Genomic DNA, 14,879 nt, shown 5'->3' with positions numbered 1-14,879 from the left:
CACCAATTTGACCGCAAACCTGCTGTCTAGCCCCGTGCGAAACGCGGCAAGCGTGTTTCCACTATTGCCAGCTCGCCATCTTTTCCGGCCCGTCCGCCTCTTCTCTCCTCTTCAGTCCTCTGCATTTCTTTGTATTCCCTTTAGTCTGTCGCTTCGACCCTAATTTCCCTATACGCGACGACCACGCGAGCGCCCCTTGGTCTTCAGCCCCTGCCACCACAACAACACCACCACGATGGTGCACCAACGCGCATCCCAGCGGGCTTTCCTGCTGAGCGCGACACTCGGTCTCGCCAATGCATTCGCTCTGCCAGAGCCGACAGCTGTCCCCGCCAAGGTGGAAGTGCGCGCGCCTGTTGTGACTCCCGCGGCGATCCGGTTCGTAGGGCGGCACAGCTACGTGGAGAAGAGGAACATCATCGACGACATCAAGAGCGGCGTGGATAACTACGCAGCCTCGATAGGCAGCGTGCTGGGAACTGACCTGCCCAGCTTCTTCACAGAGGGTAAGCAAACGCCTGCATGGCAAGCTTCGCACTAGTGAGGCTTGTGCTGACTCTTATTCTCTAGGCATCCCCGGCTGGTTTGAAGGCCTCCCCACCGGCAAAGAGGTCCTGTCCAGCCTTGGCATCGGCGACGACGACCTGGCTGCGAAGCCCACCGAAGTCCTCAACATCCCTCCCTATGCCAACTGGACCGACCAGGGCTGGAACGTCCGCTTCCACGGCAATGTGTACAAGTTCCCGGACATCAGCCAGGACAAGGTCGACGACCTGGCCAACGTCTTCCTCATCGACACGAGTGTTGCCGAGCTGCCCGACAACCAGAAGGAGCAGGCACGCAACCTGACGCGCTCCATCTTCATCGTCCAGCAAGGCGACGTCAATGTCTCCATGTCGCTCGAGCCCGCGCCCATGCAGGGCGGCGACGGCGAGCCCGGCGGCGGCAACTCCATCGAAGCCCCCGGCGGCGTCCAGAACCTCACGCTCCCCTACGAGACGACCGAACTCGGCGACTTCGACGTCTTCGTCCCCATCCAATCCAACGGCCTCATCCCCGGCAACGAAACCAACAACGTCCAGCGCCTAAACGTCTACACCAACGGCACCAACAGCGGCAACGCCACCGCCTTCCTCGTCCCCTCCGAGGGCATAACCTTCATCTCCGACATCGACGACATCCTGCGCGTAACCAAAATCTACGACCCCAAAGAAGGTCTCCTAAACTCCTTCGCCCGCCCCTTCACCCCCTGGATGAACATGCCGGATATCTACGCAAACTGGTCCCGCACCCTCCCCAACAACACACACTTCCACTACCTGACCACGACCCCCGAGCAAGCGACCCGTCTGTATATGGACTTTATCTACAAAACCTACCCCGGCGGCTCCTTCGACACCCGTCCCCTCAACTTCTCGGACATCTCTGCCACGCTGTCCATCCGCAAATTCCTCCTCACCAAAGTGTTTGAGACTTTCCCCACGCGCAAATTCGTTCTCGTGGCCGATACTTCCAACAGCGATGTCATGAAAGCGTATCCTGAACTCGCGCACGACTACCCAAACCAGGTCCAATGCATCTTCCTGCGGAATACTTCGGCTACGGATTCAGATATGTGGTTCCCGTACAATACCGAAGGTTTCAAGGGATTGAACAACAGGAGTTATATGTTCTTCCGTGAGCCGAATGATCTTGCGGGACTGGATATTGTTAATGGACAGTGTTTGAATGAGAGTATTCCGCAGAATGTTACGTTTTCGAGGCAAGCGGAGATTCTGGGGATTCATGGGGATAGTGCGGGTGGCAAGCTGCAGAGCGGTGCGACGATTAGCTTTGTTGTGGCGTTGTTTGTGGCTGTTGCGCTGTCTCTGTAAAGAATGATGCATGGTTGAAGGCATGAGTACATATGAAGCATGGTGTTGTTGGATTTTGATTCAAATAATTTGGGTTTTGGGCATAGCGGCATGGTCCGCGTTGGTTTTGGATTTCTATTGTGCATAGGATTTTCCTATCCTTAGGGCAATTATAAGATTGTTTTATGACGGTTGAGTCTGCACTTTTTGTGTGTGAGCGAGCACTTTTCCTTGTCCCATGCGCAAAAAGACCAGACTCCATCGGCACATTCTTATCCACACAAGCAAACCTCTCTCTCTCAACCTAACCTCACTACCTCACCACCCCATCACCGCATCCTCCTCCCCCTCTCCCGCCGACAATCCTCCCTCCCCCTACCCACATTCAACCTATGAAACCAACACACCCCGCTTAACCGATCATCACCCCTTTGGTCTAGTTTCCGCCTACTACCGTACAGGCATCTAGGTAATGTTGGCTTCTTCCTGTTGATGAATTGGTTATATGACTCCTCATATATCTGCATGAGATTGGGACCGTGGCGTTCGTTCTTTTTCGCGTTGAGCTTTCCTTTGCGGCCGTGGCTGCGCAGGGTGGCTAGGTCTAGTGCGGCGATGGTGGGGGAGATGGTTGGGATTTTCTCTGTGTCTTGGGATATGTCTTCATTTTCGGAGCTTGAGGAGGGGGATGGAGGGCTAGAGGGTGTTGTAGGAGGTAGCGAACAAGATGGAGACGATGATGAAGATGAAGAAGAACGTGTGCTTTCGGATGAGCGAGATCGCGATAGCTGGGTTATTGCAAGAAGCTCACGGAGGACCCGGCAGTAATGTAAGCGATGGGCGCTCTCAGCAGGGAGTTGGTTGCTTTTGGGATCGATGTCGTGGATAACGATGGGTTGATATCTATCGTAGATGACCATTACGGGTTTGTAACAAAATGTGACTATGTACTCTCCCCATTGATACGTGGGTCTGGCTACGCCGTCCATACTTATTTTTGAGGGCTCGTGGCAGATACGTTGAGAAAGAGGTTTGGTGTCTGCGCCACTGTTGAGCGCTTTCGCGGCTCTTGTATAGTTTAGCAAACGCCTTCTCAAAGACATTGGTTTGACAATGACGCGGGTACGACTTATCACGATTTATGCTTCTAGAAGTCCTGAGGCTTGTTCTTGGGCACTTTGAGAGACAAGTTGAATGTAGAAGTGAGATGTGATGGTATGCTTGTATGGTCTCATCGGAGTGCGACAGACGCGAAGTGGTAATTGTATTCGAGACCTATTTGTTGTCTATGATACAGCCTTGTTTAACTACGACAACCGACTACAAGTACTCAACAAAACACTCCATCACATACTCCTTCACCGCCCACATTTCTCCATCCCCTTCTCCTCCATCAACTTCATCCCACCAAACCTACACACCTTCTTCACGGCTGTTTTGGCCTCCAGCCACTGCATCTGCGTCCGTTCCTGTTCCCGAGTCTGAGCCTGCATCGTTGTGTTTGGAGGCGGGATGAGTGCGTATGTATTCTAAGTAGTCGCTGTATTTGTGTAGATCCAGTGCTTCAACTTTGGTAGAGATAGCGAGAGAGAGGTAGCCCATGCGAACGAATGGGTGGCAGGGACTGCGCGGAGGTAGCGAGACAGAATGGGAGCGGTTGGCTCTACGCTGCGGAAGAGTTGAACTGCGCGGGCGGAAGCTGATAGACCGAGGTGCTGGTTGGGTAGGCGAGTGCTGGACCCCATTGCTTTGCTGGTGGATTGGGCTAATGGTATAAGGCTGGTTTGCGTCGTTGGCCTGCATGGAAGAGTTGGGGAGCTCAGTGAGCTGAGAGTCTGCTGCGTCGGTGTTTGAGGGCATGATGTCGGGTACGTGGTGGAATTGATGGCTTTTAGAGGGCGGTTGTGGGCTTTTGGAAGATACGTTGGACGGATGATGCTGCTTTCTGCTTGCTATCAAGACGTGTGGCAGGCAATATACAATCTGGTGGATGGAAGTCTAAGACATTGGATTGACAAGGACTTTGCTGGGAGTGATACATTGTAAGTCATGTCTCCAGTTTCTAGGTAGGCGTAGGACCGGAAACAATGCCGTTCGGGTTGTGAGACATTTTGAACATCTTCTCATTGTCTTACTCTGAGCACGACGAGCGAGGTGAGCCCATCGCATGCGATATCTGCACGCCATATGCTCGATCCTTGCTCGAAGACAACTCCCTATATGGCTGCCTTACTGTATCCCTCCCTCCTCAAACCTTCTCGCAACCTCCAAAACCCCCGCATCCAACCTCGACCCCCCCAAAAACGTCACACTAAACGGCAACGCCCCCTCATCCCCCTCCTTCCCACTCAACTCCTTAACAGGATACATCCCCGCCGGTACCGCCACACCACAAAGATCCAACACATTCCCACAATGCGTAAACTCACCCAGAATACTGTTCTTCTTGATCGGATCAGCGAGCACCTCGTCTATGCGCCAGTGTGTAGGTGTAGTCGGTACAACGACGACATCAACACCAGACGCGGAGTACGCGAAGACTTTCTCTGCTTGTCGCGTGTAGAGGGCTTGGGCCTGGAGGTCGCGATAGGCGTCTACGGCTGAGCTCTTCCGCGCGACGACGGCGTCCATGAGTTGTGCGGTTACAGGATGCAAAGCTGAGCGGTTTTTCTCGAGGAAGTCGTCTGGGAGTGAGGCGAGGCGTTCGGATACGAATGTGCCGTCGTAGAGTAGTTGGCCGGCTTTTTGGAAGGGCGACCAGTCGATTGGTGTGAGGACGCCGCCGATGGCTTGTAGTTTCGATATTGTGTCGTTGAACATGCGACGGGCTGGTGGTGAGCAGATAGCGAGTGCTTTGGGTGGCGGGATGCCGAATTTAAACGTGCGTGATTGGGGGCCGATGCTGTTGATGTGGCGTTCGAATGCCATCTCTGGTTTCGCGTAGGGGTCGAGGGAGTCGTGGGCTTCTAGGATTTGCCACAGGGTTCGCGCGTCGGATACGGTTTTCGTGGAGAGTGCGATGCAGTCGAGCGACAGGCATGCTGGTGTGATGCCCCGGAAGGAGATCGTTCCTCGTGTAGGCTTGTATCCGACGATGCCGTTGAAGCCAGCGGGTACTCTGCCTGAGCCAGCTGTGTCTGTTGCTAGTGAGAAGGAGACGAGATTCGCTCCGACAGAGACCGTGCTGCCACTGCTTGATCCGCCGCTGATGTACTCTTTGTGGTATACCGAGTGTGGAACTCCGTATGGGCTGCGGCATCCTACGAGGCCGGTGGCGAGCTGATCTAAGTTGGTTTTTCCTATAAATAAGGCACCTTCGGCGATGACTTTGTCGTATACTGGAGCGGAGGTCGAGGGTAGGTGCGCAAGTGGTGGACATGCGGTCGTGGTGGAAAGACCGGCAATGTCGATACTGTCTTTGACGCTGAAGGGAACGCCAAACAGGGGCGGAAGTGCGTTTCGGTCGGGGTAAGTCGATACCAACTTTCTTGCGGCTTCTAGTGCTGCTTCACATGGCTGTAAGTGTATCCAGACTGCTGGGTCTATCTCTTTGTATGCTTCGATCTTCTCGTAGACCGCCTCAACGACGGTTACGGGTGAAAGCCCGCTCTTGTACGCTCGCTGTAAAGCGGATATCGTGAGGTTGCCATCGAATATCGGCGGTGTCTGAGGAGGCGTCGAATTGGCGACCGGCCCCTTACTTGACAATGGCGACAGGGTATCTAGTAAAGGCTGCAGGCTACCAATGTATCCAAACAGGCCCTGCGACCAATGTATCATATCCAGCGTCGACTTCTTGAAGCAAGCATCGTTATATCCACTAGTAGCTTCCTCGATACCACAGCATTCGAAACCGCGGTCATTCGCCTCCCGAATAGTGGTAGCAAAGCAACACTCGGTAGTGACACCAGACACTATGAGATGTGTGATAGCTCTCGCTTTGAGCTGGTGCAGAATAGTCGTGTTCCAGAATGAACCTTTGCCGGGTTTATCAATGACGACCTCCCCAGGAAGCGGCTTTAGCTCATCGATGATGTCGTGTCCGTATTCTCCGCGGGTAAGCAGGCGGCCAAGCTCTCCCTTGTCGCCGATGACAAGTTTGTGCTGGGTGTTGCCTGGCGCGGCTTCTTGTCTGATCAACTTTGATGATGGGCAGTCGGAGAGATCTGGTTTGTGGCCTTCGCGGGTGTGGAAGATGGTCATGCCAGCACCCCGACACGCTTCTAATAACTTCTTCGTTGGGGCGATGGATGCTTGGACCGCTTCCAAGTTGCCGCCTTGGATTTCGCCGAAGCCTTTGGTGAGTAAGAAGTCGCGTTGCATATCGATTATGAGTAACGCAGTGTGCTCCAGAGGGAAAGAGAACGCGTATGGCTTCGCGTCAAAAGAGAGCATCGTGCCATTGGATGAGGTGTTTGCCATCTTCGTGATACCGTGGCGATGGAGAAGTCCGGTAACTGGGAGGTTGTGTAAGGGCAGACACGCTCATGTGGGAAAACAACATATACAGAAGGCCGCCAGGGAACCTCGACGCGCCATATCTACGTTCGATATCGACTCCATCGGATGAACGTGGGGACTCCAACGCGGGCCGCGAACGGAGTATGCAGCTGGCCTACGGGCCTACGGGCGGGATTTGGAGATGTCTTATCGGTATCGGGTGACGCTAGTACCAGATCGGTCTAGCTCGGCTCTCCGATGAGCAATCTCCATCATGCCCAGCGCCCAACGCTCCTTCATCCCCGTCGACACATCCAATTTGTGGCTAATACTTGCCTTGATAATGATGCCGAACCATGCTTGTCTCCGCATGCACCCCGCCATGTCATCAGCGACTATCTCCGACCCGGGAGCCGATATGGCTATCAAGCTGGAGACTATCTTGATATGGAGAAGCATGTAGCTGGCACAGCTCGGAGATCAAGACTTCCAGGCTTGATAAAGGATGAACGTAGTTCTGTCGCATTCGTGTTTTCCCACTTCATTTTGCCGTTTTAAACCATGTCTGTGCTCAAGGCGAGGCTTGCACCTCATCTTCATCTGAGGGTACCCTTCGAGAGCGGCAAGTATGGCTCGCGCTGGTCGAACAAAGGTACGTTCTTTCAATACATGCATGTGCAAGGGCTTTTAGCTAATCGTCGCTTCGACATCAGATCTTGACCCAGTGCCACCAGAACAGCGTACCTGGGGTGGTCTCGACTACTGGGCATATTGGTGCTCGGACATGCTCGCACCTCCTTTGGCGTCTACCGTGAGCAGTGTCATGGCCCTGGGTTTCACCGCGAGAGAGACAATTCCGATCGTCTTCTTCGGCTTCGCCATCTGCAGCGTTGTCATCACACTCACCGGAAAGATGGGTGCCACATACAATGTGTCATTCCCAGTCATCATCCGAAGCGTTTTCGGCATGTATGGCTCGTTTCCAGCCATCTGCATTCGAGCTTTCGTCGCCATGATGTGGGCTGCGATTCTCACAGTCCAGGCGAGCAACTTCCTGCAACGCTGCCTTGAGGCCATCTGGCCAAGCTTCATTACGTTTCCGAATCATCTACCGGAGAGCGCTGGGATAGACTGTAAGACCCATCATTCTTATGTCATTCCGGGGTGTTACTAATAGTCTTGCAGCGGCCGGATTGCTATGCCTGTTCTTGTACTGGTTCCTGCAGACTGCACTCGCCCTCATGCCAATCTCAAAGTTGCGCGTCCTCTTCTGGATCAAAGGTATCGTCGTGCCGCCAACGTTTTTCGCTCTCTTTCTTTGGGCAGTCATAGTAACGAAAGGGTGAGTGATCCGTTCAAGCCTGCAGCGATGGACGACGCTGACTGGAGATGCAGTGGCGGTCCGCTCATCAAAGGAAAGGTGGAGATTACTTCCACTTACATGAACACCACCTACTCAGTGCTTACCGGTCTCAACGCTGTCGTTGGGCTATTCTCCTCTTTGGCCGTCAACATGCCCGATTTCGGCAGATTCTCAAAGAACCAGCTCGCTGGCTACCATCAGTTCCTCGCCCTCCCCATCATCGGAACATTGGGCGCACTCACACCGATCTTCGTCACCGATGCCCATTCGTACCTGTGGGGCGAGTTCGAATGGTATATGCCAACCGTCATTGCCAAATTTGACTCTCGAGCTGCAAAGTTCTTCGTATCCGCTAGCTTTCTCCTCGCGACGATCGGCAACCAGATCGCAGCGGATACCTACCCGTTTGCGAACGATGTAGCGGGCATGCTACCAAAATATATCAACATCTTCCGAGCCACCATCATCATTTCCGTCTTTTGCATCGTATCCACGCCATGGAACATCATCAAGAACGCGTCGGGTCTGCTCTCGTTTCTGAGTGGCTACTCATGCCTCATGGGCCCTCTCGCAGGTACCATGGTCAGCGACTACTACCTCGTCAAGAAGTGCAAGCTGGATGTGGATCAGCTATACACGCATCACGGCATCTACTGGTACGACGGAGGCTGGAACTGGAGAGCATATGTGTCCTTCGTTGTAGGGTTCGCTCCCCTTCTCCCTGGTTTTGCTAAAAGCATCGACAACGATCTGGACATCGGTGGCGCATGGAAAGTCTATACGTTTGCTTGGATCTTTGGGTTCTTCCTTTCGCTGTTTACGCATTATGTTGTATGTACATACATTTCGCCGGCGACAGGGTCGTTGGTAGAATGCGCGGTGTATCCGCCGCAAAAGGGTGAGGTGGTCGCGCCGGTTCTTGAGGGCGAGGAATTGTCGAACAAGGAAACTCTTGTGGCGAAGGAGAAGGAGATGGCTAATATGGCTTAATCCAACATCATGCTAAGAATTTCAATCCGAACCAAGTGAGATTTTCCTCTGCCTTCTATAGATGATGTCGTGAAGGAGATGCGAAGCTCTCGTGTTCTTTTAGTGATGCCGCTGAGTAATTTACGCTTGGTCCGTGCTTCCAGAGGCTGGGCTACCTCGGCTTCCAATGTACTCTTCATCCCCCAACCTCCCTGCCGGTGGACCTACTCAACGCGTATGGCACCCACGTCATCAGCGACATCAATGAACCAGTAGCTATGTCCAACATGCGCCAAGCAGGAATGGTAGGGTGATACTATTCATTGATGGAGAAAGCACCATCATCAGCCATCTCGCGAAGTCGTCACGCGAACGCGTCCCACGTATCGCGATTTCATCAACAACATACTGGGGGTATCCGTCCGCTACCAAGACGGACATATGGTGCAAGCTGAGATGCAAGCATGAACTTCGTGCCTGGTGAGAGCTCGCCGCCAAACTACCTCCTCCCGCGTGTAGTCAACGTTCATACTACAAAGCCAAAATCGCGACGTCCATGCGATCCCTGTCGACGACGGAAGTCACGGTGCGAAATATCAGACACCGGACCACCATGTGTTCTTTGTCAATTCCATGATCAAGAATGCACCTTCAACGAAAATCCACTACCACGGAAACGGCGTGCCGTGGCTATCAACGAGGTCTCTGAGCCTACTGAAACCACCCGTGGCCAACTACCTCTTGCAAACGACTACAGGAATAACACTACCCAGTCTACATCACCTCAGGATACTACAGCCAAAATCCGACAGGATCCGCCAATCGATGACTACGCAAATCTACACGGCCCCTCGCTCCTGAAGAAGACGCTGGGATTGCAGACCAGCAGGCATAGTCGTCTTGTCGGATCGACTTCGGAGTACGAGCGCCTGTTATTGGCACTTGAGCCAGTTCAATCCGCTGGCGCTGCTGATGCTTTGGCTGGCCATCCAAAGCTTCGAAAAGTAGATGACGCTCATGCAACGACGTTCGTCTCATCACCCGATGCCGGCACACTCAATAGTCAAGGCGACATTCCGGATCTCGACGCTATCGAGATAGCCGTCACACCACATGGCGCTGCGTTGATACGTCTCTTTTTTCGCATCGTACACCCTAGCTTCCCGATTCTGCACAAGAAAGTGTTTCTTGAGAAGTATGAGCGGACTCATCGAGAGTTCTCGCCGCCGCTATTAGCGGCAGTTTATCTGCTAGCCCTCAACTGGTGGACTTATTCCAGCGAGCTAGCACTGCAGTCGAAACCAGACGTTTCGCATCTGGAGTCACTAACGATGAGATCGTTCAGCAACATCATCCACAGGCCTAAGCTTTCGACTATTCAGGCAGGGCTGCTGCTTCTCCAGCGACCAGAGGGTAACAGCTGGGCGCTGACCTGTCAACTAGTCGGGCTAGCGCAGGATATGGGACTACAGCTCGATTGTACGACGTGGCATATCCCAGCTTGGGAGTGTGGCCTTCGCAAACGTTTGGCATGGGCTGTATTCATGCAGGATAAATGGGGTGCGCTGGTGCACGGTCGCCCCTCGCACATCACGCCGATGGATTGGGATGTACAACCTCTGACTGTTGACGATTTCCCTGAGAGCGCCGCTGATGAGGATGACGAAGACGGGAGTACTGAAGTGGAAAAGGGTCGAATTCTGTTCTGCTATATGGTAGAGCTCACACAGATCTTGGCGCAAATCCTATCGACTTTCTATACGCTAAAGGCCGAGCGCGACTTCGCCAGCCGTGCGCATGAAGGCGTACGATCACTGCTCAATGCAGCAAAACCTTTGCAGCTCACCCTCCGACAATGGTATGCTAACATGCCAACTGCGCTGAAAGTGCAGGATATAGCTGCGAGGAAGCTCTCTAGCGTCGGCTATCTTCATCTTGGTTACTACGCAGTCGAAATGACACTTCATCGACGCATCATCCGCTCATTGTCCCCGGCAGACGACCTCGAACTCCACACCATATGCCGACAAGCAGCGCAGATTCGGCTCACATCTGCCATGAGCTTCGTGCAATCTCTCCGACCCGAACACTTCCAATCCTTTTGGTATTCCTCGTCCACCTACAATTTCACACTCATCGGCTCTTTCATCTCGCTCCTTTGGGTGACATCTCCCAGTAGCGAGGAGGCAGCCAGATACCGTGCTCATCTAGACCAATATAGATGGATCATACGTCTCTCCAGTAAATCGGCAGACTTCCTCGAAAGGGCCCTGGTGTCACTCGATGTGTCGTCCAGTGCGCTAATGAAAGCCATCCCTGACGAAATTCACACTCCTGGTACAGCGATTGGTCGTCGAGCCAGCATGCAATCAACTCACGATAATGGTGCGCATGTCCCTGAGAGCAATAGGCCCGTGTCTGTTTCCTCAACTTCTTCCGCTACCCAATTCTATGGAGGAACATACAATACATCGCTGGCAGGGACCGACCTCGTTGATCACTCGTGGTTTGATGCGATACACGAGAGCGACTTCGGGAATGCGTACAATAGCCATAATGTACTTCTACCTGGGCAGTCGGATGTGTCATGAGGCGTGATCGACTGCAGCATTGTTAGATCAACCATACCATTGCAAAGGGTGTCGACAGGTTCGATCTTTGCAGCTTATGGCAAAGAGTGTTGCAGAGCGCACAAGTCAACTTTGATCCACGGTGGTATTGGCTCTAGGCGCTGCAAACCTGCATCGACGAAGCCAGACAACAGCGATGAGCTGTGAGCGTCGGCAAGCAATCCAAACCACTATTTCGACTTCTTCTACCCGAGCTGGTCACTCAGCAGAGTCGCTCTCGTTCTAAGCATACCCTTAGCGATGCATCATCGTTAATTGACAGCCTGATACTTCCCTGCTCCGCGCATACCATATAGCTCTTAAGAACCCTCTCTTCGTCACATTCAGCGATATGGAAACGCCAGCCTATGAGAGGCTGTTAGACATTCGAATCTATACGCTTTGTGGTACTCACTCGCACAAAAGAACTAAGTGAGCTAGCAACAAGCTCTAGGCCTTCACAGCGGTCACTAGACTGGGACGCAGGAGCCGAAAGCCTGATCACAAGACACGGAGTCTCTCAACGTGCGTCAGGAATCTGAGAATAGTATCCAGATTATGCCTACATCGCCCTGCGATAGGCTGAGGGGGTGGAGGTCGAAGTTGAGGGCATCAAGGGCAAGGATGAAGACGCTGGTGTTGAAGACGCCGAGGTCGAGAGTCCTGTAGAGTGGTTGACAGTATAACTTCTTTTACACTGCAAGCCACTGTACAGGACCCGAGTCGATGCAGCTGCGAACAAACAAATCGCTATGGCGCACCCCGCTGACTACCAGGGCTAAATCGCCAGCACGCGAGTACTTTTCAGCAAAATGTCTGTTACACTGCCGCGCCGCACAGCGCTGAGATGATGTTCGCCAGACTTTGGGTTGCGACGAGGTCTGTAATTTCACGCGGACACCGATGGAGGTATCTTTGTGAGATGGAAGGTGCTAGGTGTAGTTATCTGTCATCATTATGCTACAGCGATTTTTTCCCACACTAGTGGAAGTACATTTATTCCTTGTGTCCTGTCAGCAAGCCTCCAAGACGACGTTGCCTGGTAGTCGTCGCTCATCCATGAACAGGGCAATGCTCCAGTGAACATAGAATAGCTAATTGTCGTGATCTTTGAGAGCCCAATGTATTGCAAAGCTAGCAACCTCTGTGCCGGTTCTTATCCCAGTATGATGTTCTCGTCGAATTGCGCGACTTGATCCCAGAATTCTTTCCGGATTTTAGCTACACCGAGCCTCTCGACCACACCCTCGTTGTGGGCGACTGGTTTGATACACAATGCTCTGACCATTGCGCGTTCTTCGAAATCATCGGTGTCAAAGTCCTCACAGTAGTGCAAACCAAAGAAGTCGAAAGCCTGGACTGTGTCCCGCGGGAAATTCGACGGTTAGTTGTCAAAGATAACCGCGCCTACACCATAATCTTCCTCTTGCGTGTCGGATAATACCAAACATCTCTCTTTGAGATAACCATGACTATACTGTATCAAATCGAATGTCCCTCTCTGAGCTCGAACATACAGGTATGGATCTAAGCTTTCCGGGTTGATTCGCCCCAACGAGGCGTCGCTGCGGCATCTCTCCTCGGTGGTCTCGTGTATCTGCATACAGTTACTGCATTGAGCGTATATTACTGTGGGCATATCGAGGTCTCCCCGTCTACGCCAGACAAATCTCGTTTCAGCACTATGTTGCCAAGCCATCCATGACCAGCTCGGTATCGTAGGCGAGCCATCTTGGCGTAAAGGAAGGTTCCTCCTCCTTAGAGCAAAATTCTCTGATTTCCAAGGCAGCGATTCTGAAAGGAGACGAATCGGATGCCCGAAAAGTAATTGTGTGTTCAACGCATTCTCGCCAGATACAGGCCTCGTAAAGGAGCTCATGACCCCTAGAAATGCTTTCATAACATCTCCATCATGCGAGAATTCACGACGACTGAAGTATGAGGCCACTGTAGAGTACTCGCTCCACATGCGCTCGTCAAACGATGGGGTCATCGGTTCAGATTCCCGTATGATATCCACCCTTGACGATTGACAGAGTAAATCGTGGAGCCTATTCATATTTGGCATGAATTCGGTACCTCGGTCGAATCCCCAATTCTTTTCTTCTACTGCCTGAGCTTCCAGACAATAGAGACTAACGAACTCGCTTATTACTAAGGTTCGTCGAGAGAAGTAGCCTTCTTGAAGTGTCCAGCCTCGCGAACTCCACGGAAGTTCAAGATATTTTGGTCCATTGTAGTCCTCACCAGAGTCGCCACGTGTGTCGAAGCCAAGCACGTAGTTAGGGTAGGTGATGACTTTGCCTGGTATTGCGCAGCTAGTTGAAGCAGTTTCGTAGCCGTCGATACCACCATCTGCGTTGTCCTTGTTCGCCACTACAATGGTCATATGAGCATTGTTGTAGATGAGATGCATTCGATCGAGGAAATGCCCGAGTTCGGGGTCATCTTGAACAAGGCAGAGACAATCTACCCAAAGGTAGCGTATGTCCAGGTCTGCAGTCAGACGCATCGCATCTCTTATAGTGCGCGGTATCGTGGCAACCTGTGATCCGAAAGCTAGACTTTGGGGTTTCTGAAGAGCGTCGATGTTGTCGAACGTTAATTTTGTAAACTCCACATTACCCCAGACATAACTCAGAGCTAGATAGCGCTCCTTCAAATCGCGCATAGAGACGATACATCCATCGACCACATCGATAAGATAGAGTGATATATCCAGTCTGTTGGAAGAATCCAGCCGACACTGTTCATGTTCGCGCTCGCATGTCTGTAGCCAGGGCTTGATCAACCCCGTAGGGAAGCTATTGGCCTCGTTAGGTGCAGAGGCAATGGTCCGAAGTCGTGTGGGACATAGTGAGCGCGGGAGCACGTAAGTCGAAAGGTGGCGGCTTTTTCCAGACTCGCAACAGCCTCGTGTCTCGACTGCCGCATGAATTATCACTGCCCCAGTGGGAGTAAATGCCAGGTTAAGGGTAAGTGCAGCACCGGCTCTTCTTGAGGGATTCGTACCAAACATCTTGATGAAGGTTTCGCATGAAGGGCACGTCTCATTCAGACCGGTTTCGCATGGTTCGGATAGTACGAAATAGAGCCCACCCAATGTTTTTCTCTCCCCTAACATGATATCGTCCTTCTTTTCAGTATTTGGAACATCGCTGAGGAAGCGATCAACGCGCAAACAGTGCGTGCAGTACTTCTCATTCACATTTGGTGATCGTAGAGGCTTCTCTGCTGCACTTTCGACGGTCTCACCCATGTCTACAAGGATAGGTACCCTGCGCGCGAGACACCTAGGTGGCAGGGTAGAAGGCCAGGTTTTGTGACAGACCTCGGGAAGGGTGATGATAGAGCTGTCTGAACTTTCTTGCTAGATTCCGAAACTTGTAGAAACCAGAAAGATGGGAGTCAGGTTCATCATGCGAAGTGCGAGAATATCAAAGAGCAGTGCGGCGTGCTGCGCCGCAATGCTGCAGACGGCAAGTGCGGGGCTGTTACGAAGACATCTCGTGTAACGCCGACCTATAGAGGGACCAGCCAAGAGGTTGCTTTCTTCAAATCAAGCTTGCAATGATTGAGAGAAGAACCGGGATGGTGGCTGAAGTCGGCCGGACTGTTACTTGAGCTCTTGCGCTCATACCATCG

At 52.5% G+C, this 14,879-nt stretch overlaps 3 protein-coding genes across 3 annotated transcripts; 2 read left to right on the top strand and 1 right to left on the bottom strand.

Annotated features, from left to right (window-relative positions):
- Positions 1–235: 235 nt before the first annotated feature.
- J4E93_009681 (uncharacterized protein) lies at positions 236–1,874 on the top strand (the record flags this gene model as incomplete). The annotated part of the gene is made up of 2 exons (XM_049347570.1): positions 236–506; positions 571–1,874. The coding sequence occupies 2 exons, from the start codon at positions 236–238 to the stop codon at positions 1,872–1,874; spliced, it is 1,575 nt and encodes a 524-aa protein (XP_049195337.1).
- Positions 1,875–4,082: 2,208 nt separating this feature from the next.
- Positions 4,083–6,275, bottom strand: J4E93_009680 (uncharacterized protein; the record flags this gene model as incomplete). Its single annotated transcript, XM_049347569.1, has 1 exon — positions 4,083–6,275. One exon carries the CDS (start codon positions 6,273–6,275, stop codon positions 4,083–4,085), a length of 2,193 nt encoding a protein of 730 aa, XP_049195336.1.
- A 579-nt stretch (positions 6,276–6,854) lies between these two features.
- J4E93_009679 (uncharacterized protein) lies at positions 6,855–8,646 on the top strand (the record flags this gene model as incomplete). Its single annotated transcript, XM_049347568.1, has 4 exons — positions 6,855–6,945; positions 7,007–7,426; positions 7,479–7,635; positions 7,689–8,646. The coding sequence occupies 4 exons, from the start codon at positions 6,855–6,857 to the stop codon at positions 8,644–8,646; spliced, it is 1,626 nt and encodes a 541-aa protein (XP_049195335.1).
- Positions 8,647–14,879: the final 6,233 nt, after the last annotated feature.

Source organism: Alternaria ventricosa (assembly GCF_023758065.1).
Source record: "Alternaria ventricosa strain BMP 2768 chromosome Unknown scaffold_23, whole genome shotgun sequence".
Taxonomy (NCBI): domain Eukaryota; kingdom Fungi; phylum Ascomycota; class Dothideomycetes; order Pleosporales; family Pleosporaceae; genus Alternaria; species Alternaria ventricosa.
The sequence above is the reverse complement of the archived record's forward strand: the minus strand, read 5'-3'. Positions and strand labels throughout refer to the sequence as shown.